Below are 23,979 nucleotides of genomic sequence, written 5' to 3' on the forward strand. Positions count from 1 at the left end.
ACTGCATCACAGACGTGAAACAGCAAGAAGTGGAAGGAGCCCTCATCCCACAGCTCATGTGAGAGGTCAAACAGTCGCCCTCATGCTGCGAGCAGTTGCGTCAGGCCAGTGCGGGCTCCAACAAATCTCTGGAGGGCCAGAGGCTCATTGGAGACTGAGGGCTTCCTGAGGGCCGCATTGAGAGGCCTTGAGGGCCGCATGTGGCCCCAGGGCTGGGGTTTGGGCACCCATGTTTTAGATCAATGTATTATTACAGACGGCAGACATCAACCCATCACCCAAATACCAGACCAAATAGAAATGTGTTGAGCTTTCACCAAAAAGCCATGAGAGAAATAATAATAATAACTAGGTATTTATATACCACCTTTCTGGTCATCGGATTATTCCTCTGACTTTATTTAAGGCGATTTACATAGGCAAGCATTTCTAAATCCCTCAAAGGGATTTTTACAATCATTGAGGTTCTCTCTTTTGAGAACCAACAACATTTCAGAATGGATCTTCCTGGTTTGGTCTCACTTCTGGCCTCCAGTTCTCCCATGCAGGCTGACAAGCAGCTCCATCTCTCACATGGAGGGCAGCCAAGACACTTCTTGCTCACACCAAGAGCAGGTGGAATCACTCAGCTGGGCTTGTCAGCTGCTTCAAGGTCTCGCCATTCTCAGCCGTTCAGGGAGCTGCCGTTGTCCTCGAACTGGCAACCTTCTGATGTTATCTTTGGGCTAACGGAGGCTCTGCCCTCTAGACCAGACCACCTGCCCGATGCTATAGTGTTTGCCTGAACGCAGCAGGGGGTTGGGCTAGATGACCTCGAAGGTCTCTTCTGACTTTAACATTCTATGATTCTATGCAATTTTAGGTTCTGAAAATGTAGTCAAGCTCAGGAAGTTATCCATTGCAGCAATTAGATAAGAGGGTAGAATCTGGAACTTCCTTGTATGTGTGAACCCAAGCATAATATATATTTTAATATTAAAAATACTCTAATATAATTAATCTAATAAAATATTAATATTTTAATATTAAAAATTGGAACCCTATGCTAAATAAGTATATTTTATTTGAGGAAGACTTCCATGAAAAGAGAAGGATTAAACTGCTTCCATGCTTTAACAATCTTTAACATTCTTTTGATTTCTGATGTGCTGTCATTTCTTTGAGACAGATCGGCTGGGGCCTCCTCTGGATATCACACTGGATTCACTGAACTGCACCGCTTTCAGCATACAATGGAGAATGCCTCGGCAGCATGCAAGTACCATCACGGGATACACTGTGAGTTCCTTTCTGTTTTGGCGCTAGAAAATAATAGGAAATAATTCCTAGGCCTACTTTGAATCCCAACAGCCTGCAGTAGCACGTATGCTTGAAACGATGATAACCTATGTTCTTGAAACTCCAAGAATAGCTACGATTTGTTTCTTTTAGTACTTCCTTCAAATCCCTTCTTAAAACTCACTTTTTCTATACAGCCTTTAGCTCAACCCCATACTTAGTCCCCATACTCTACTATAACTAAACTCAATGTATGTTCAATTGGCATAGAGGTATATTCTTCCCTTGTTTATCTGTGCCTTCATTTTACTCCTCTTTCTCTGCTATCACTCCTGTGCTATTGTGTAGATCAGCGATTTTCAGTCTTTTTCATCTCATGGCACACTGAGAAGGCACTAAAATTGACACGGCAGACCATCAGATTTTTGACAATTTATAAGGCACACCATGCTGCCAGTGGTGGGCTCACATCCCCCATTGCCCCTACTAATTTTGACCTTCCCCCAAATTCCTATGGCACACCTATGGACCACTCACGGCACATCAGTGTGTCAGGGTGCAGTGGTTGAAAATGGCAGGTGTAGTTGGTAAGCCCCTTGGGGCAGGGACCTGCTGTCTCATTCATTGTAAAACACCATGTATGTGGATGGCTTTATATTAATGGTAATAATAATAATAGAGTTCAGAGGTCCATTCAATATGACTAAACATGTCTTACCTTGACCAGTGGACTCAGTGTGGATCCATAGTCACCCCTCTTATAACCAGCTCCTCCCAGCAGCCCAGTTCTGAATATGATTGGACTACCTCATTTGAGAACTTAAGAGAAGGATTTGGCATTGGTGAATTGGAAGAGGGAAACAATTCCAGGAAAAGCTGCTGGAGTAGTTGAGCAGAATTATATTCATTTATTATCAAACTGTTCCTCCAATGAAGCTAAAATAGCGTGTGTGTTACATCCTCCTCCCATTTTTCCTCACAACAGCCTTGTGAAGTAGATTAGGTTGAGAGAGGGTGACTAGCTCAACCAATGAGTTTCATGGCAAGGTGAGGATTTGAATCCAAATCTTTCCTGATTAAACCCAGCACTCTAACCACTATAACACACTATCTTCGCAAGGGAGAATCTCAACAAAATGCACCTACTTCAAGAACCTGATGGAAGAAGTGCTGCTTAAACTATTAAATGAACAGGAATTCTGTTCCCTGTGAAATGTAGTAGTCTTAAACCATTCTGCCCAATGTTGCATATACACAACAGGGATCAAATGTGTACACCTGTGGGCTGGGCAGAAATGGGTTAATGAATAATTCCCTCATGTGCACTTGTTTTAAATAAATAGTAGTAGTAGTTATTACTGCTTGTTTCTAAAGTTGTTTCAAAATCAAAATTCTGTCTGATGAATTCACATCAAGAAAAGGCCTGCCCACAGCCTTAGTCTTCAAAGACAAGAAACATAAGAAAAGGAAAAGGAGCATGTGAAACAATGCTGTATGTGATTTTATGGGGGACTCCCACCTTAAGTTTTGTAATGGGATTCTGTCCCTTTACAAGCTGTAGGACTAAGGAAGAGCCAGCAGGTCTGGATTCCTTCACTGTTCTATATGTTGTTGTAGTCTTTGGTGGTCCAGCTGTCCAAACTCTCCAGTGCATGCTGATGCTGGTCTTGAAGCAGATGTGAGATAGAGCAGGCAGTGTTCATTTAAATATTTCGCAGCAAGGAATCCAGACCTTTGCCTTTGCCAATTGAGGATAGCTCAATTGACTAGAAAAGGATGTGGGAGTTCAGATTTTTCTGGTTAAGTACATTTTGACTTTCTCTTCACCCTCACATTTTAAGGTGTTTTTACAGTCAGATGAAAGAATCCATATCACTTCAAGTGATAACAGAATTAATTGACTTTTATAATATTTGTTAGCTTCTCTTTACACAAGGCTCTCACAGTGGGATACCGTAAAAAGCAATAAAACATTTCAAATACAAAAAATAAGAACAGAGATGCTATCAAAATTCTGAGTGTCATATCCTATATAGGTCTGGGTAATAAAAATGTTTTCATCTGGAGTTGAAAAGAATGAAGAGAAGATGCCCAGCAACTCTCTTTGGGAAGGAAATTCCTGTGGTGAGGTGCCACATCTGAAAAGGCCCTGTTTCCAGTCACTATTCACCTCAGACAGTAGGGGGATGAGGGTATTCAGAGCAATTTAACCCTGATTTCACCTTTCATAAAAATCTGTTGATCAGGTTGAGATATTTTAGTATTTTTTGTTTTGGTTTTGGCTTTTTCTCCTACCCTCTGTTAATTAGTATTTCACCATATTTTGATGAAATCTGGTCATGTATGTTTCCATCCCCCATATCCCAAATCTGCTTATCTTTAAGACAGGGTGACTAGTTTCAAAGATGAGCAGAATAATTCTTATAACTTTACAAAAACTGTGTCGGTAAGGGAATTTTGTTAGAGTCAACTTTTCTCATCTCCTTAAGACAAGCTGCACCTGTCAAAATTCCAATGTTTAGAATTGCAACTGGGCAGCCCAGTCTTAACTGGGCTGCCCATCTTGCAGTACAGTGGCCCTGCTGAATCCCACAGTGCCAGGGAGACAGCTGGAGGTCTCCGTGGGAAAAGGGAACATTGGTTCCCTTACCCTGTGTCAACCCCTATGTCTGCTCAGACCAAGTAGATCAGTGTTGGGCTTTGAGGCATGGGAGGGGGCTTAGGATGTGGCAGCAGCCTCTGCTGATGTGTGTCCCCCCCCATCCCAGGCCTGAACTGCCCTCCTGCCTGTCGTCCCCTGCCCAGTTGCATTACAATATTTTCAAAGTTAATTATGTTGTGTTACACTAACAGTTAACTGATTTGTTTTAGTGAGTAGTATGAATATCAAACCTGTTGATGATCAAGGTATTTCTAACTATGGCAGTCTTAACCGTGCTTACTCAAAAGTGAGTCCCATTCAGTTCAATAGGACATACTCCCTAGTAAGTGGTTTTATGTTTGCTGCCCCATAGTGATTTTTAGAGCATTAAGAGTAATTTTAGAGTGATTGAGCTGTTTGTGCTCTAAAAAACCTAGATCATTTTTTTTACCAATTCTTGATCAGTCAAATGACAAACCCTAAAAGTGGATGCTGACAACTGTGCAGCAGTAACCTGTTTGCATGTGTACTGTGCTCATGTATTCGTGTTCTTTTTGCCGTAACTAACTTAACTAACATCTTCTTAAGGTATATTACTCGGAGGTCAAGGCTGATAAACCAATTAAACAGCAGTCACACGATGTGCCGCTCAGTCTGGACATGCTTGGTATGGTGAGTATTTGACGATTCTTATGTTAATTGCGGTAGCGTCTCATAAGTCTTTGGCAAATGGAGTTTTGTCAGCAAATGGGCTTTACTTTGACATGGTCCAGTACACGTTGATATATGTGTGTGGAAGGAGGTGTAGCTCAGTGGTAAAGCCTCTATTTGTATGCAGAAGGTTGTCTGTTAGGGCTGAGAACTCTGTCTTAAGGCCACAATGCTATAACACTTTCATGGGAGTACATCCTACCAAACTTAATGGAACTTACTTCTGAGTAGATAAGCATAGGATTGTGCTGTAAAATTCTGACAAGCCTCTGCAAGTCACTGTGGGCACAATCCTAACCAGGTCTACACTCAGAAGGAAGTCCTATTTTGTTCAATCGGGCTTAGTCTCAGAAAAATGTAGTTAGGATTGCAGCCTGTGTAGACAACCGATTTTTGACATTTTTCTTTGCCTAGCACACTGACCTCTATCATCTTCTCTATGGTCTTCATCTCTTGTGTTGCTACTCCCAGCTATTGGGAGACTCTTCTGGGTTCTGTGGCTCTGTTTCTAGGGCATCTGTCTGTATTAATGAATTGCCTGGCCTGTATTAATGAATTGTCTATTCCTCTGCCGGCAGAGCCAACTACAGACAGTTACTACAGGCAATTGCCCTAGAAAGAGTGGCGCAGAACCCAGAAGAGTTTTTCATCCATTTTCAACTGCTGTGCAACTTGCGCACCTATCGTGCCGCACCAATGTGCCACAGCTCGCTGGTTGAAAATTGCTAGTGTAGACCATAGTCAGCTATATGGACCAATGGTTGTACCCTCCAAAGCAATTTCAGAAGTTTAAAAAGAAAAATACTATTTGACAGGAGCCACACACCGTTGAAATTCACTTTGTACTCACTGATTGTCATGGCCTACGCCAGCTTTCCATTCTTATTGAAAGTTCAGGTTGTGTGTTACTTGTCTTTTTCTATCTCTATGTAGGTATATGCAAAGTGGTTGTCTTTTCGGGGGTGGGGGGGATCCGGCAGTGCTTCTGATCACTCCTCATGCTGAGCGCTGTATGATCAGCATATGTTCTGTTTTCCACTAGTGCATCCATGCTGGGCAAAGCTGCACCTGTTCTGTTTCTATGTACCATTAAATCAAAGCAGTTTAGCCAGAAAAAAAGGTAACACCTGTAGACCTTGGGAAATTGCAACCGAAAGCCCAGGTGACGTTGAGCTGCTAAAGCAAACACCCCAAAGACCTTATTTTGCTTTTGTCCTCCACTTTTATTTTCCTACTGAAAAAAATAAGTTTGGGAACCTTGCTGTCTAAATTAAACCTTGCTGTCTAAACCTTGCTGTCTAAATTAAAAACACACTCAGAAGACTTTTGCACTTTTAACTTTAAGCAAGGCATTTTAATGAGGAAGAAGCCTGCATGAATGTGGAAAAATGTCTTAATACTGTAACTGAATGGCTGCCATTGGTCATTCGCAGAAATGTGGTACAATCAGGACTTTTCCATGTGCCTGATCTTATTAGCTCAGGTCATTTTTATCCAGGAGTAAAGAGGTAAGTGGGTGAACAAGAGAGTGTTAAACTACAACACTGTTCCATATGCTAATAGGATTTGATTCTTGTAGATAGAACTTAAAAATAGCAACTCACAGCCCAATCCTGAGCTGCCCGGAGTGCCCAGCCTTGGTGGCACCGAGAACAGCTGCCGCCAGATCCTGTGCACCCCTGGCTACCGCAGGCAGTACCTCAGGAGAAGGGGACTTTTGTCCCCTTCTCCCAGGTAAGGTAAGCAGCCCCACAATGCGGCTACACACTTTACCGCCGACCAAAAGGTCAGTGGTAAAGGTGTTTGTGTAGGGCGCTGAGCCATGCATGAACACCTTGGACCCAGTGGAGTGGAGCTCCACAGACCAGCCTCCCTCCCTCCCCCAGCACACCTCCTGCCTGCCCCCTACCTTCCCATCATGCCTCCCTCCGCCCTATCTCTGCCCCCCGTCGGCCTCCCCCCTCCCTGGAACACCTCCTTCCCGCCCCCCTTCCCGCCCCCCTTCCCACCCCTGCTTACCGTGCTGTGGCTCGGTGGGCCATGAGACCACTGAGCAGCGGAGGCCAGGTGCCCGCCCCGCGCTAGCCCAGCACCAGCTGGCTTTGGGCTAGCGGTAGCCCAGCGGTGAGGCTTGCAAACGTGCCTTATGGCACGTTTGTGACAGGGCGCAGCGGCACGAAGCCACGGCATCGAGCCCAGGATTGGTCTCTTAAATGTTTCTATTTGTGCGAACTCCTGGCCTATACGTTTTAATTATTTAAAGGCAGGGACTATGTCTGTCCCATGGAAGAAAAGCAAGCATGCAAATCTGCTGAGGACTAGAATCAGCATTTCTATATTTTTGCTTCTGGTTTTCTATTGTGTTTTATCTATATGTTTTATCTATTGGGTTGCAGCTAGAAAAGCATACTTGCCATCTGTTCTTGCTCAGACCTAAGGTTGCCAACTGGCCAGGAGAAAAATGATCTGACACGTTCATGTGCCTTACAGATTTGATATTCAGAAGATAGTAGTTGAAGGTTTCCACGGTATAGGGCCCTACTTTGGGCTGAACTGTAAATTAGTGAAAACTTTTGGCTCAAATCTGACGATGTTAAAAGTTGTATGGGGCCTGAAATTACCAGCATTTGGGGGGGACTACTGCTGCTGTTGTAGCTCTTGCCACCTGACAATGGCACCATTCCTTCATTCCAAAGCGCTCAAAACAGTAGTGTAGCTTAAGGACAGCACTGTAAGTCTTGCTGGTAAGTCTTGCAGGTAAGTGCAGCATGTAAATGGCCCTTCCCACTTGCCACTGCATTGCTGTAGCTGCTCAGAATGGCTCCAGCGGTGAGTGGAAGGGGCTGCTTACACAGCGTGTTGTGGCACCTGCAAGACTTGCTGCATCCCTCCATAGCTGTGCTACTGCCTCAGAGGAGCTCTAAGTGATGACAGAGAGTTGCATTGAAATGGAGGCTTTTGGGGAAAAAATGGAAGATGCTAGTGGAGTGCTGCGTTTCTTTCCCCAGAAGCTGTCATTGGAATAATGCTATGTCATCTTGTAGCGTTACTGTGGAGAACAACTGTGGCTTTTGGAAATGGTTCTGGCAATGGTGATGAGTTGTGCCACCATCCCTAAATTTTGCTCCCACCCACAGCAATCATGGAAACACCCCCTTTCACAGCCACAAGTGAGGCTGTGCAATTGGCAGGGAAGGAGTACTTTTTAAGGACAGCTGTAGCGCAACATCATTGCTTGCTCATTGCTGCAACTCGAGCTGCTGTTAAAGAGACACCTAGCTGGGCTGGGTCAAAAGCTGGCAGCTCTATACTTAGAACACCATGGGCTCTGCAACTTTGTTAAGCATCATCTTTGGCCTCTTTTGCTGCCTTGTGAAGGATTTTGCAGGAACAGCCTGAGCCCCAAAGCACTCATTGAATGATTGCATCTCTCATGAACTGTGCAGGATTCTCCCTGCTCCCCCCCCCATGGCACATGACAGTTGTGCTCAATGCCCTACACTTCCTCCTTCTGCAAGCATCTCAACTGGCTGCCAAGACATCCTCTCACCGCTTGACTAGGCTACCACCTGCAATCTCTCCTGGCCCCTCTTGGTCATAATAAAGTTCCTTCCCCAGAGTCCCTCTCTCAATATTTATCTTTCTCTCTTCCTATTACTTATCCTCAGCATCCAACAGCCCAGCCCTGTTTGTGAGAATAGCAGTGGAGCAATTCAGAGGAACTGTACATTTCACATGGAGAGACAAAGGCAGTAGCATAGCTGGAGGGGGGCACAGTAAGTACAGTAGGTGCTGCAATGCACTGTGTAAGCGGGTTCTCTCTGTGTATTGCCACCGCTGCAATTGTGAGTAGTAGGCCCCACTTACACGGTGCGTTGTGGCACCTGCTGTACTTACCCTGCAGCTTCCCCCCTCTGGCTGTGCTACTGGAAAGAGGCATCTGTGTAGACCAGTAGTTAAACTCCAGCATGGGCAGCTTGGGAAGCCACCATTTATTTTTTTTTTAAGCACAGGTTCATTTCTTGAAAGTATATTGCTGACTTCTTTTCAGGCACTGCCAAACTAATGGGAATGATCTCATAGCTGCTGTTTAATAACTGTATATTTTGGATATTGTATATTTGTATAATTACAATATATTACAAATATATATTAGACATTTATATTATATAGATAGATAGATAGTATATATTATATTGTATTTATGTATTGTATGTATTATATATTACAAATATACAATAATTGTATATTATTGTATACAATGGTATATTATCTTTCTTGTCTCTTGCATAAATTCCCCCCTGTTCTGTACCTGTTGCTGGGACCATTCCCTGTAGTACACAAATTCATGTAGTCTGAAATGCGTTGATTTCTGGTCAAACAGATCTTGAAGGCTTTAGAAGTACTACATGAAGCTCATCACTGCCTTTAATTCTCTAAAAATACCTGCCATCTGTTTGCATTTCATTATCCCATTACTGGGCTGATTGTTGTTGATGGCACACTTCTGTGTCAGAGCTTTAATGTCTATGCAGAGTTCTTGGCTTGGGATATTTTTATGTTTTGTTTCTTTTCTATGAATTGTTAATGTGCTGTTGGCTTTAATTGTGTGCTTTTATTTATTGAAATATTTTGTAGGACTGTATTGATATCATGTTTCTGAATTTTGTAGCATCGTGTTATTAGGTTGTAATATTAATGAATTAAAATATTGACAGGATATTGTAGTTTTTTTGATAAATTACTTTTAAAGTAGTTTGGATTGTTGCTTTGTTTTTATATTGTTTAATTTGTTTTGCATTTATTATAGGCTGCTTGAAGAAAAAAGTATACAACTTCTGAAGTGAAACAGTATCTCCTTAGCTGTTTTCCACAAACACTCTCCCCCACACACATACCTTATAGACTACAAGTTGGGTTCCAAGGGTTCCCTTTCTTCAATAGAGAGAATCTTTGTCTGTAGAGGGAATCATACCCAATGCTACAAAAATGGCATCAGATGAAAGTGTCATTATTGGAGAAAGCAATGGCATAGCTATTGGGGGTTAAGTACTGCAGGTGCCGCAATGCGCTATGCAAGTGGCCTCTCCCGATTGCCATTGGAGTCATTCCAAGCAGCGCCAGCAATATGCAGGCATGCCTGTGCATTGCTATCGCTGCCTGGAATGGCAAGTGGGAGGGGCTGGTTATATGGCAAATTGCAGAACTTGCAGTACTTACTGCGCCACCCCTCATAGCAATGCCACTGGGAGGAAGGGACTCTTTAGATTCACCCCAATTTGTATAATCAGCCCTTTCACTTAGTTAGTCAGTTTCTTAATTCATCTGTTTTCTTTCTTTCCTTCTTTTCTTATACCAGGGTCAGCTGGATGGGCAAGCAATTTTTGTAAGTACTGTATGTTTCTGAAGTTTTGTGTTGTCGTTGTTTAATTGATCAGCAGTGCCAGTGTTGTTTAATCCCGTAGAGGAGGAGCTTAGTGAAGACTCGTTTTGTAAGACTCGTGTAAGTTGCATAGGAGGTGGGTTGGTTAGGTGTTTGGCGCATAGCAGCATCACCCCTTCTCTTTCCCTCTCAAATGCTGTAGTGTTGACTACAAATCAAAAGTGTGAATAGGAGTGATGTCACTAGTGGGGTGTGTAGGTGCAGGAAACACCATGTGACGCGCATGAGGGGATGACACCACTACTGGCCAAAATTTTTAAAATCTTGGTATTTTCAGATCATGTTATATATCATTTGATGTGTAATTTCATGCCAAATGCAGTGAAACAAATTACCTTGAAATGTCTCAATTTTATCAATGGTCATAACCAAAACACCAGCGGGGGTTTGGCAATTGTGCATTGCCCCACCCACCACATGGGAGGAGGTCCATCATGGGAGTGACACACTGGCCTCCCGCATTGGGTGATGCAAACCCTAGTGATGCCACTGGTGAATAGCCCATGAAAATTCCCTCTTGGGAGGGCGTTCCAGATTCTAGGCACCAGTGTTCAAATAATGTTGATTGGGTTGGCTAGAGAATCCACTGGCACTTCAGTGCTCTGCATCTTGGCTTGCCATGCAAGAAAGGGGGAGGAGATGGACCGTCATCTCGCCCCACTTTTTCTTACCCTGAATGGGAACTGTAGACAACAGGCCCACAGTTCTCTTTGGGAAGGGCCCTATTCCTGTCTTCAACTTCAGGAAGGAAAAAAGGGAAGAATTCTCTAAAAGAGAGAAAAAATAAAAAGGAGGCACCACATCTCTATCAAAAAAAGAGAAAGATTAATTTAAAGCGCTCGCAGATGACTTGCTTCCCCTCCACTAGGTAGGGTCAGCCTGAGGAATGTGGGGGATTCCCTTCCAAAGAAGAGTCAATCAACAGCTGATTTTGCCTTCTGATGAGGGGGGCAGAATATCCCAAAGGATATTGAGCACCCTTCTGTCTTCCCTCAGTTGACAAATAAAAGAAAGAAAGGGAGAAGACAGCTTCTCTTTTATCCTTTTCCAACTCAGGTTTAGCATTTATGACCAGCTCTCCACAGTTACTGTTAAATAACCATCAGGTAGGAGAGAACATCTCTATTATCCCCTCCTCGCCGCAAGAGAGAGACATTATTTAAAGGAAACAATGCTCTAATAGCTAAGAAGGGTCTTGGAGCGTGGACTCCAGATCTCAGATCTAGCTACTTAGTCGAGAACACCATTTTCTTTTCTTTCCCTCCCACTTTTTAGTTCCCCTTTTTGGGGTTCTGAATGAAGAGGCTAATTCAGGGCCCTCACATATCTACTTCAGATCCATTCAGAGAGAGAGAGGAGTGAGTGTTATCTGGGGAAAAAAACCTGACACTGAGATTTGGCAGACAAGTCATTTGCGGTTTGGCACCTGGAAATACTATTTCAAGCTGTTATGAAGTTTTTGTAGTTTTCCATGCACTGTGAGTAAGATTTTAAGCATCTGGAAATGAAAAATGGGACATGGGAGAAAGTGAAGGGAAAAGCTTGTAAAATGACGGGATGGATCAGAACTGAAACTTTCATGGGCACTTAATGGTTGGCTGAAGCAATTTGAAATATGTACGTGGCCACTAGATCGATCCTGTGGTTCTGCTACACTTGGGAACCAAGTGCCTCTGGGAACTAAGTGCCAGGTAAGGCACAAGAGTTTAGCATCTGGGCGAGGAGAAGGCAAGGAGACCTCTGAGTTTTGGAGAAGGAGAGGAGCAGGAGGAGGAGGTAAGTGTACTCATTCTAACGCTTTGTCTTTCTAACTCCCTGTCTTCTAACCTTAACCTTACCTTTAAAGCAACCTTAAATCAAAATTGAAAGTTAGCACCTAAGGGAGGTACATAGGGCTACTCTGAGCAGGAGCAGAGTCCTACTCGTGAGTAAGAGCAGCGTCCTACTCGTGAGTAAGTGCCCAAGGGTCAAGCATTTAAATCAAAATTGAAAGTTAGCTGCACCTAAGGTAGCACTTAATCGAAGGAAGGGAGGAGGATAAAGTGAAAAGCAGGTTTTCTACTTGTTTAAATTAAACCTATACTTAACCCAGGTTAAACCTAATCTAAGTTAGAACATAACCTAAACAGGTCAGTAAATTGGGACACAGGATCTAGAGAGCAATAAATAATTAAACAAACCCAAATAAAAACTAGCTTGAGGTTACAAAAACAGTCCAGCCTAAGAGAACAGAACTAGGAGGGAAAGGACCTAGGAAGGGCCAATTCCCAACCTATTAAGAGCCCCAGTAGGCTAATCCAAGCAGTCCATTCAGGAGCCTGCAGAGTAGGTCACGCCCATCAGCAGCCATTTGCCTTCCTGAGCTTTTGTAAACTCACCTGGGAAGGCCAGCCCCCCTTTCAATCAGGAAGGAAGGAGGGAGGAGGAGCCAGCCAGGAGTATAAAGCTAGGCAGGCCATCGCGTGAGGCTCTCTGCAGACGCGTGTGGCCTCTGGGAACCAAGTGCCTCTGGGAACTAAGTGCCAGGTAAGGCACAAGAGTTTAGCATCTGGGCGAGGAGAAGGCAAGGAGACCTCTGAGTTTTGGAGAAGGAGAGGAGCAGGAGGAGGAGGTAAGTGTACTCATTCTAACGCTTTGTCTTTCTAACTCCCTGTCTTCTAACCTTAACCTTACCTTTAAAGCAACCTTAAATCAAAATTGAAAGTTAGCACCTAAGGGAGGTACATAGGGCTACTCTGAGCAGGAGCAGAGTCCTACTCGTGAGTAAGAGCAGCGTCCTACTCGTGAGTAAGTGCCCAAGGGTCAAGCATTTAAATCAAAATTGAAAGTTAGCTGCACCTAAGGTAGCACTTAATCGAAGGAAGGGAGGAGGATAAAGTGAAAAGCAGGTTTTCTACTTGTTTAAATTAAACCTATACTTAACCCAGGTTAAACCTAATCTAAGTTAGAACATAACCTAAACAGGTCAGTAAATTGGGACACAGGATCTAGAGAGCAATAAATAATTAAACAAACCCAAATAAAAACTAGCTTGAGGTTACAAAAACAGTCCAGCCTAAGAGAACAGAACTAGGAGGGAAAGGACCTAGGAAGGGCCAATTCCCAACCTATTAAGAGCCCCAGTAGGCTAATCCAAGCAGTCCATTCAGGAGCCTGCAGAGTAGGTCACGCCCATCAGCAGCCATTTGCCTTCCTGAGCTTTTGTAAACTCACCTGGGAAGGCCAGCCCCCCTTTCAATCAGGGAGGGAGGAGGAGCCAGCCAGGAGTATAAAGCTAGGCAGGCCATCGCGTGAGGCTCTCTGCAGACGCGTGTGGCCTCTGGGAACCAAGTGCCTCTGGGAACTAAGTGCCAGGTAAGGCACAAGAGTTTAGCATCTGGGCGAGGAGAAGGCAAGGAGACCTCTGAGTTTTGGAGCAGGAGGAGGAGGTAAGTGTACTCATTCTAACGCTTTGTCTTTCTAACTCCCTGTCTTCTAACCTTAACCTTACCTTTAAAGCAACCTTAAATCAAAATTGAAAGTTAGCACCTAAGGGAGGTACATAGGGCTACTCTGAGCAGGAGCAGAGTCCTACTCGTGAGTAAGAGCAGCGTCCTACTCGTGAGTAAGTGCCCAAGGGTCAAGCATTTAAATCAAAATTGAAAGTTAGCTGCACCTAAGGTAGCACTTAATCGAAGGAAGGGAGGAGGATAAAGTGAAAAGCAGGTTTTCTACTTGTTTAAATTAAACCTATACTTAACCCAGGTTAAACCTAATCTAAGTTAGAACATAACCTAAACAGGTCAGTAAATTGGGACACAGGATCTAGAGAGCAATAAATAATTAAACAAACCCAAATAAAAACTAGCTTGAGGTTACAAAAACAGTCCAGCCTAAGAGAACAGAACTAGGAGGGAAAGGACCTAGGAAGGGCCAATTCCCAACCTATTAAGAGCCCCAGTAGGCTAATCCAAGCAGTCCATTCAGGAGCCTGCAGAGTAGGTCACGCCCATCAGCAGCCATTTGCCTTCCTGAGCTTTTGTAAACTCACCTGGGAAGGCCAGCCCCCCTTTCAATCAGGAAGGAAGGAGGGAGGAGGAGCCAGCCAGGAGTATAAAGCTAGGCAGGCCATCGCGTGAGGCTCTCTGCAGACGCGTGTGGCCTCTGGGAACCAAGTGCCTCTGGGAACTAAGTGCCAGGTAAGGCACAAGAGTTTAGCATCTGGGCGAGGAGAAGGCAAGGAGACCTCTGAGTTTTGGAGAAGGAGAGGAGCAGGAGGAGGAGGTAAGTGTACTCATTCTAACGCTTTGTCTTTCTAACTCCCTGTCTTCTAACCTTAACCTTACCTTTAAAGCAACCTTAAATCAAAATTGAAAGTTAGCACCTAAGGGAGGTACATAGGGCTACTCTGAGCAGGAGCAGAGTCCTACTCGTGAGTAAGAGCAGCGTCCTACTCGTGAGTAAGTGCCCAAGGGTCAAGCATTTAAATCAAAATTGAAAGTTAGCTGCACCTAAGGTAGCACTTAATCGAAGGAAGGGAGGAGGATAAAGTGAAAAGCAGGTTTTCTACTTGTTTAAATTAAACCTATACTTAACCCAGGTTAAACCTAATCTAAGTTAGAACATAACCTAAACAGGTCAGTAAATTGGGACACAGGATCTAGAGAGCAATAAATAATTAAACAAACCCAAATAAAAACTAGCTTGAGGTTACAAAAACAGTCCAGCCTAAGAGAACAGAACTAGGAGGGAAAGGACCTAGGAAGGGCCAATTCCCAACCTATTAAGAGCCCCAGTAGGCTAATCCAAGCAGTCCATTCAGGAGCCTGCAGAGTAGGTCACGCCCATCAGCAGCCATTTGCCTTCCTGAGCTTTTGTAAACTCACCTGGGAAGGCCAGCCCCCCTTTCAATCAGGAAGGAAGGAGGGAGGAGGAGCCAGCCAGGAGTATAAAGCTAGGCAGGCCATCGCGTGAGGCTCTCTGCAGACGCATGTGGCCTCTGGGAACCAAGTGCCTCTGGGAACTAAGTGCCAGGTAAGGCACAAGAGTTTAGCATCTGGGCGAGGAGAAGGCAAGGAGACCTCTGAGTTTTGGAGCAGGAGGAGGAGGTAAGTGTACTCATTCTAACGCTTTGTCTTTCTAACTCCCTGTCTTCTAACCTTAACCTTACCTTTAAAGCAACCTTAAATCAAAATTGAAAGTTAGCACCTAAGGGAGGTACATAGGGCTACTCTGAGCAGGAGCAGAGTCCTACTCGTGAGTAAGAGCAGCGTCCTACTCGTGAGTAAGTGCCCAAGGGTCAAGCATTTAAATCAAAATTGAAAGTTAGCTGCACCTAAGGTAGCACTTAATCGAAGGAAGGGAGGAGGATAAAGTGAAAAGCAGGTTTTCTACTTGTTTAAATTAAACCTATACTTAACCCAGGTTAAACCTAATCTAAGTTAGAACATAACCTAAACAGGTCAGTAAATTGGGACACAGGATCTAGAGAGCAATAAATAATTAAACAAACCCAAATAAAAACTAGCTTGAGGTTACAAAAACAGTCCAGCCTAAGAGAACAGAACTAGGAGGGAAAGGACCTAGGAAGGGCCAATTCCCAACCTATTAAGAGCCCCAGTAGGCTAATCCAAGCAGTCCATTCAGGAGCCTGCAGAGTAGGTCACGCCCATCAGCAGCCATTTGCCTTCCTGAGCTTTTGTAAACTCACCTGGGAAGGCCAGCCCCCCTTTCAATCAGGAAGGAAGGAGGGAGGAGGAGCCAGCCAGGAGTATAAAGCTAGGCAGGCCATCGCGTGAGGCTCTCTGCAGACGCGTGTGGCCTCTGGGAACCAAGTGCCTCCGGGAACTAAGTGCCAGGTAAGGCACAAGAGTTTAGCATCTGGGCGAGTTCAGCAGCAGGGCGAGGAGGCCAGGGCCCCATACACTGCCCTTCCTCTTCCCTAGAGAAAAGGGCTGCTATCCAGTGTACGGTTTTTAAAAGGACCCCTAAATAAAACAACAACAACAACAACAACAAAAAAACTATGCAGTCAGACAGCCAGCAGCAGGGTGGGGGCTATCCAGTGTTCTGCATCGAGTGCCACATGTATGATTATATGCCTCTGGGGCATAAGTCATGGGTGTGTCCTCGATGCAAGGAGCTCCAGGCTCTCAGGGAACGCGTCTGCTCCCTTGAAGCCTTGGTGGCCGACCTGGAGAAGCGCAGGCAGCCAGAGGAGGACCGTGGGGAGACTTCTGGGGACGATCAGGCTTCGTCCCAACCTCAGGCGTGCAGCTCCTCGGCTGCCCGGGTGGGAAGTCTCGGGACTGGAGGACGTCATCCTGGAGAGGAGGGAAACAATCCCCTAGGGGGGATCCCTTCTCCAGGGGATGGGCCCGTATCCGAGCGCACTCGGGATACTCCTCGGCGGGAGGGGGGTCGGGGGCTTCTTGTAGTGGGGGATTCGATTATTAGAAACATAGAGAGGGGGGTTTGCGACGGATGTGAGGACCGCATGGTGACTTGCCTGCCTGGTGCGAAGGTTGCGGACATCACTTCTCGTCTAGACAGGCTGGTAGACAGTGCTGGGGGAGAGGTAGCGGCTGTGGTGCATGTCGGCACCAACGACGTGGGCAAGTGTAGCTGGGAGGTCCTGGAGGCCAAATTTAGGCTTTTAGGCAGGAAGCTGAAAGCCAGGACCTCAAAGGTAGCGTTCTCTGAAGTGCTACCTGTTCCACGCGCAGGGCCAGCTAGGCAGGCGGAGATCAGGGGTCTCAATGCGTGGATGAGACGGTGGTGTAGGGAGGAGGGGTTTAGATTCGTTAGGCACTGGGGAACGTTTTGGGACAAGCGGGGCCTGTACAAGAGGGACGGGCTCCATTTGAACCAGAATGGAACCAGACTGCTGGCGCATAACATTAAAAAGGTGGCAGAGCAGCTTTTAAACTGATCCCTGGGGGAAGGCCGACAGGAGCCGAGGGGCATCCGGTTCGGGACTCCTCATCCCTATGGGATGAGGATGGGGAGGTTAGAGAACAACAAGACAAAGGCAGGGTAGGAGAAGAAATTGGGAAAGGTAGGGAGATGGGATGTGATAGACAGTTTGGCACAATGAGAGGATGCGGGGACAAAGGAGCGAATAAGCAGCCCATCCTGGGGCATTCCGTGTATAAATGCTTTTATGCAAATGCCCGAAGTCTACGAGCAAAGGTGGGAGAACTGGAATGTCTGGTGACAAGGGAAAATATTGACATAGTGGGCATAACGGAAACCTGGTGGAATGCGGAGAATCAGTGGGATACCGCAATCCCGGGCTATAAACTCTACAGGAGGGACAGGCAGGGGCGTGTTGGAGGTGGGGTGGCCCTTTATGTTAAGGAAGGGATAGAATCCAGCAAAGTAGAGATTGAAGGTGGGTCCGACTCCACCGTAGAATCTCTGTGGGTTAAATTACCAGGCTTGAGCAGCGATGTAATACTGGGGGTGTGCTATCGTCCTCCAGACCAGAAATCTGATGGGGACCTTGAAATGAGGAAACAGATCAGGGAGGTGACAAGGAAGGACAGGGTTGTAATCATGGGGGACTTCAATTATCCTCATATTGACTGGGTCAATTTGTGTTCTGGTCACGATAAGGAAACCGGATTTCTTGACGTGCTAAATGACTGTGGCTTAGATCAGCTAGTCACGGAGCCCACCAGAGGACAGGTGACTCTGGATTTAATTTTGTGCGGTACGCAGGACCTGGTTAGAGATGTAAACGTTACTGAGCCATTGGGGAACAGTGATCATGCTGCGATCCGTTTTGACATGCACGTTGGGGGAAGAATACCAGGCAAATCTCTAACAAAAACCCTTGACTTCCGACGGGCGGACTTCCCTCAAATGAGGAGGCTGGTTAGAAGGAGGTTGAAAGGGAGGGTAAAAAGAGTCCAGTCTCTCCAGAGTGCATGGAGGCTGCTTAAAACAACAGTAATAGAGGCCCAGCAGAGGTGTATACCGCAAAGAAAGAAGGGTTCCACTAAATCCAGGAGGGTGCCCGCATGGCTAACCAGCCAAGTTAGAGAGGCTGTGAAGGGCAAGGAAGCTTCCTTCCGTAAATGGAAGTCTTGCCCTAATGAAGAGAATAAAAAGGAACATAAACTGTGGCAAAAGAAATGTAAGAAGGTGATAGGGGAGGCCAAGCGAGACTATGAGGAACGCATGGCCAGCAACATTAAGGGGAATAATAAAAGCTTCTTCAAATATGTTAGAAGCAGGAAACCCGCCAGAGAAGCGGTTGGCCCTCTGGATGGTGAGGGAGGGAAAGGGGAGATAAAAGGAGACTTAGAGATGGCAGAGAAATTAAATGAGTTCTTTGCATCTGTCTTCACGGCAGAAGACCTCGGGCAGATACCGCTGCCCGAACGGCCCCTCCTGACCGAGGAGTTAAGTCAGATAGAGGTTAAAAGAGAAGATGTTTCAGACCTCATTGATAAATTAAAGATCAATAAGTCACCGGGCCCTGATGGCATACACCCAAGGGTTATTAAGGAATTGAAGAATGAAGTTGCAGATCTCTTGACTAAGGTATGCAACTTGTCCCTCAAAACTGCCACAGTACCAGAAGATTGGAGGATAGCAAATGTCACGCCTATTTTTAAAAAGGGAAAGAGGGGGGACCCGGGAAACTATAGGCCGGTCAGCCTAACATCTATACCGGGTAAGATGGTGGAATGCCTCATCAAAGATAGGATCTCAAAACACATAGACGAACAGGCCTTGCTGAGGGAGAGTCAGCATGGCTTCTGTAAGGGTAAGTCTTGCCTCACAAACCTTATAGAATTCTTTGAAAAGGTCAACAGGCATGTGGATGCAGGAGAACCCGTGGACATTATATATCTGGACTTTCAGAAGGCGTTTGACACGGTCCCTCACCAAAGGCTACTGAAAAAACTCCACAGTCAGGGAATTAGAGGACAGGTCCTCTCGTGGATTGAGAACTGGTTGGAGGCCAGGAAGCAGAGAGTGGGTGTCAATGGGCAATTTTCACAATGGAGAGAGGTGAAAAGCGGTGTGCCCCAAGGATCTGTCCTGGGACCGGTGCTTTTCAACCTCTTCATAAATGACCTGGAGACAGGGGTGAGCAGTGAAGTGGCTAAGTTTGCAGACGACACCAAACTTTTCCGAGTGGTGAAGACCAGAAGTGATTGTGAGGAGCTCCAGAAGGATCTCTCCAGACTGGCAGAATGGGCAGCAAAATGGCAGATGCGCTTCAATATCAGTAAGTGTAAAGTCATGCACATTGGGGCAAAAAATCAAAACTTTAGATATAGGCTGATGGGTTCTGAGCTGTCTGTGACAGATCAGGAGAGAGATCTTGGGGTGGTGGTGGACAGGTCGATGAAAGTGTCGACCAATGTGCGGTGGCAGTGAAGAAGGCCAATTCTATGCTTGGGATCATTAGGAAGGGTATTGAGAACAAAACGGTTAGTATTATAATGCCGTTGTACAAATCTATGGTAAGGCCACACCTGGAGTATTGTGTCCAGTTCTGGTCGCCGCATCTCAAAAAAGACATAGTGGAAATGGAAAAGGTGCAAAAGAGAGCGACTAAGATGATTACGGGGCTGGGGCACCTTCCTTATGAGGAAAGGCTACGGCGTTTGGGCCTCTTCAGCCTAGAAAAGCGACGCTTGAGGGGGGACATGATTGAGACATACAAAATTATGCAGGGGATGGACAGAGTGGATAGGGAGATGCTCTTTACACTCTCACATAATACCAGAACCAGGGGACATCCACTAAAATTGAGTGTTGGGCGGGTTAGGACAGACAAAAGAAAATATTTCTTTACTCAGCGTGTGGTCGGTCTGTGGAACTCCTTGCCACAGGATGTGGTGCTGGCGTCTAGCCTAGACGCCTTTAAAAGGGGATTGGACGAGTTTCTGGAGGAAAAATCCATTATGGGGTACAAGCCATGATGTGTATGCGCAACCTCCTGATTTTAGGAATGGGTTAAGTCAGAATGCCAGATGCAAGGGAGGGCACCAGGATGAGGTCTCTTGTTATCTGGTGTGCTCCCTGGGGCATTTGGTGGGCCGCTGTGAGATACAGGAAGCTGGACTAGATGGGCCTATGGCCTGATCCAGTGGGGCTGTTCTTATGTTCTTATGTTCTTACACCAAGCACTGCTATGCTGGTACCATTGTCTATTTAATATATTCACAACCACATGTGCTTCCAGCATCAAAGTTAAAAGCACAATAACCATAGAAACAGAAGCTATTGTAACACACTGATAGATGCCCCCATAGCATCCCTAGATGCGCCTCTGTCACCCATTGCACTTGACATTGTGCATGCATATATAGAAGTACCAATTTAGACACACTCCTAACCATGCCCCCTAGGACACCCAAAGAACAAGCAAGCAAGTCCCTGCTTGGGCATATGCTAGTAGTGGTGCCTCTCCACTTGTCCTCCCTTTTGGTTGGTACTGCCTCAGGATGCAGCCAACCTTCCTTAGGCCTCAGCTTAGATGTGCTCATCTGTTCAAAATCTTCCTGATTATCATAACAAGGCATAATTCAAAACCTGGTTGTTTGGAGAGGGAAGGGGAATTTTCAGAGCCTGTGGTTCAGTTGTGTGCTTGTAGGAGTCAACGAGTTTAGGATTTCACCTCAAGGTTCTCTTCTCTGTAGGTTTAAAATTAAACTAGATCACACGGTTGCCTCTGATGCAGGAAGATGTCACACAACCTTGCAAACCTTTCTGAGTCACAAACAGATTTTCCACAAATGTCTGAATTGTGCTGAGTGAAATGGGTGTTGTTCTCATTAAGAGATATCCTTCAGGGAGCTTCTCAGGAAAAAAAAAATGACCTTCACTTTGTGTGAGTGTACAATATGTATCTGGCTACTTGCTATGTTAGTGGGAACTAAGATTTGTTTGGAAGACCAGATGTCATGCTACATGATATTATTATTCCTTATTATTATTTTGTCTGCATTTATATGGCATTTTGCAAGTAAGAAATCCCCGTCTCATAATCTAAAACTCACAAACTAAAACTAAACAATCTAAAATGCAGACAAGCTGGACAACTGTTGATTAGGAGAGAGGTAGATGCAGGGAAATGCTGGGAAAGAATATGAGGAAGTATGTAGTTTGACATCCTAATATTCATTTCCACCATGACATTCTGTCTTAGTGGCTGTTGTAAAGGGTGGGGGATAGGGAACACACAAGGTGGTGACATCCTGTCTCATGCATCCTTAACTTAAAGGGAAAGGAAACTAAAGAAGAGGCTTCTTGTTTGTGAACAGCAAGCCATGATCAGTATTGATCTATTTGGGGCCTAACAGAGTGCTTCCCAAACTTTTTCCCAAATTAGTGGTTCCCTTGACCTATGGGGCCATTTACTGCAGCTCCCCATTAAGGAGCTATATCCTATACATTGTACAATCCTATACATTATATAGGCCATCAGGTTTTACACAAGGATTCCGCTGCTTCCCTGGATGGTTTCCATGGCTCCCCAGGCAGCCACAACTTACAGTTTGGGAAACACTGACCTAACAGGATTCACATAACCCAGCGGGACCACACAAAATGTTGTTTGTATTTGAACGAAACAGCTAATTTAATTATTTTCTCCTGCTGTTTTGTTTTGTTTTGATTGATTGATTGATTGATTGATTGATTTACTTACCTCTTCTCTTTCCTCCTCTCATGTTTTCAAACAGGAAATTGTCATTGGAGACTTGAAGCCAGGCACACTCCACCGTGTCAGTGTTGGGGCTTACGGCTGGGCAGGAAAAGGCCGACCCAGCATACCCAGAAATGTAACAACTTTATCACAAGGTAAAAGCTGCACAAATAACTTGCCATTATGGATGCTGATATAGGGCAGAGTTAATCCCAGGCGTTTCGTATTTTGCTGGCAGGTAAATGCGAGGAGACAGTGAGTAGTGTGCAAGTCACAGGTGAGGAGGAAATTTCAAAGGCACAGCTGATCAGAGGGCAAAATGTAGTTCTCATGGCAAAACAGTCAGGAGGATTATTAAAAAGGATCAAAGTGCAGCCTGTTGTGCTTGTCTCCTTTGTGAACTCCCTTGAAAAGTCTTTACAAGGGCATTTAAAGATTTCTTTTCCTTCAGAATATTTCTTGCCCGTAATGCTGTCTCTGTGTCATGGCTACAAAAATTATCTGCTTGTCCCACTGACCAGGTCAGCTGAAGCAGGCACCTCCTGCACAGCCTAACTCACCTTAAGTTGGAGGATTTCAATGTGTCTGAGCCCATAGGACAACATCTAGAGAAGCACATGGATAAATGTGGTGGACATCGATAGCATTTTCTTCCTGTTTCCCTTTTTGAACAGAAGGTCTTCCTTCCCCCATAGTGCTCTGTTAAAAAACAACAGTGAAGATTCCTCTAGAGCTTTGAAGACCAACAAACATATTGTGGCATAAGCCTTTTTGTCCATAAGAGCTTACATCACAATATATTTGTCAGCCTTTAAGGTCCCAAAGGATTCTATGTTGCTGTTGATTTTATAATTAAAGAATTTGAACCTGCTATTGAAACTCCCAGAATGCAGAGCAATGCACCACAAGCAAGTCTTGTTGCGTTGTAAAGACAAACAAATATATCGCAGTTTAAGCTTCTTAGACCACAAAAGTTTATGCCATAATATTTCAGGCACCCACACATTTGGCTGGCCTTGTTATCCATTCGTTGCTGTTCCTATTGCTTCCACTCCCCTGAGTCCCTTGGAACTCATGGAAGAGTCATTTACTCACCCTGCTATGCTTCAGAGGTACTCAGAACATGTGAGAGAAATGTTTGCTATTTCAGAGTGTGTACACCATCCAATACAAATTTAAAGGCTCACTTTCTCCCTCTCCATGAGTTCTTTGTGTATGTCAGTAGACCATCTTAATTGGCTGATTCTCCAGAATTCCTTAACTTGGAGGTTCCTGATCTTTCCTTGCTGTGCCCATTGCTTAGAACAATGGTTCCCAAACTTTTTAGAGACACTCGAGGCTGCTGGCTGATTTATAAATGCTAAGGGATGTGGCTAAAATGGTGATTGGGCAGCAGTGCTCCCTTCCCCAGTAGCATAATCTGCCCTGTCAGTTTTGCAACCCAACAAAAATTGGCTCATGATCCACTGGTGGGTCTTGGACCCTCAGTTTGGAAACCGCTGGAGAGATCTTCTGCTTAAAGACGTACTTTGCCATTCCTTGGAAGTGGCCAAATCACCCATATATTATTGACAAACTCACATATTTCTTTTGCCTCAGATAAATGTATGCCTCCTGATCCACCTTATCAACCTCAAGTCATTGTTGTTTCTGACTCGGAAGTAACACTGTCTTGGAAACCCGGACCCAGTGAAGGAAGTGCCCCAATCCAGTACTATATAGTGGAATTCATCAGGTAATTTTGTTTAAGGAGGTTGAATTTAAGTACCATCTTAGTTTATGTTGAAGTTGATGACCATTTTAGATTGGTATCATTAATCTGAGAGAAGATGCTTGTCATTTATTTATTGGTGTCAGCAGCTGGGCCCCAATATACCTCAAAGCTCAATCCTAGACATGCCTACTCAGATGTAAGTCTCTTTATATTTAGTGGGGCTAGTTCCCAAGTACGAATGGATAGAATTGCAGCGTCGGGGACTTTCTTCTTCCTTATGTTTGGTTGCAAGCTTAAACATCAGACTATCTTAGTATCTTCTACATGTCCCTCTTTAGATAGCAAGGGAATTCAGAGAAGTGCTCTTAATGGCTACATCACAGTTTAATACATTTCTTTGGAGACCCCTAAAAACCTGTGTATGTCTTAGAAATGTTGCAAACCCTTTTATTTTTCTAGACCAGGGGTCCCCAGATCCTGGCCCGGGGCCAGATGCAGCCCGCAGAGTGCCTATATCAGGCCCACGGCCAACCTCTGATCCC

At 45.0% G+C, this 23,979-nt stretch overlaps 1 protein-coding gene across 1 annotated transcript in view; it reads left to right on the top strand.

Annotated features, from left to right (window-relative positions):
* The first annotated feature begins 1,239 nt into the window (after window positions 1-1,239).
* EGFLAM (EGF like, fibronectin type III and laminin G domains) overlaps window positions 1,240-23,979 on the top strand; it is a 97,052-nt gene continuing 74,312 nt past the window's right edge. The window contains exons 1-5 of the mRNA XM_066615301.1: window positions 1,240-1,278; window positions 4,508-4,591; window positions 9,990-10,016; window positions 21,761-21,878; window positions 23,323-23,458. Of these exons, the coding sequence (XP_066471398.1) occupies window positions 1,240-1,278; window positions 4,508-4,591; window positions 9,990-10,016; window positions 21,761-21,878; window positions 23,323-23,458 (404 nt within the window). The remainder of the gene's footprint in view (window positions 1,279-4,507; window positions 4,592-9,989; window positions 10,017-21,760; window positions 21,879-23,322; window positions 23,459-23,979) is intronic.

Source organism: Tiliqua scincoides, chromosome 2 (genome assembly GCF_035046505.1).
Source record: "Tiliqua scincoides isolate rTilSci1 chromosome 2, rTilSci1.hap2, whole genome shotgun sequence".
Taxonomy (NCBI): Eukaryota; Metazoa; Chordata; class Lepidosauria; order Squamata; family Scincidae; genus Tiliqua; species Tiliqua scincoides.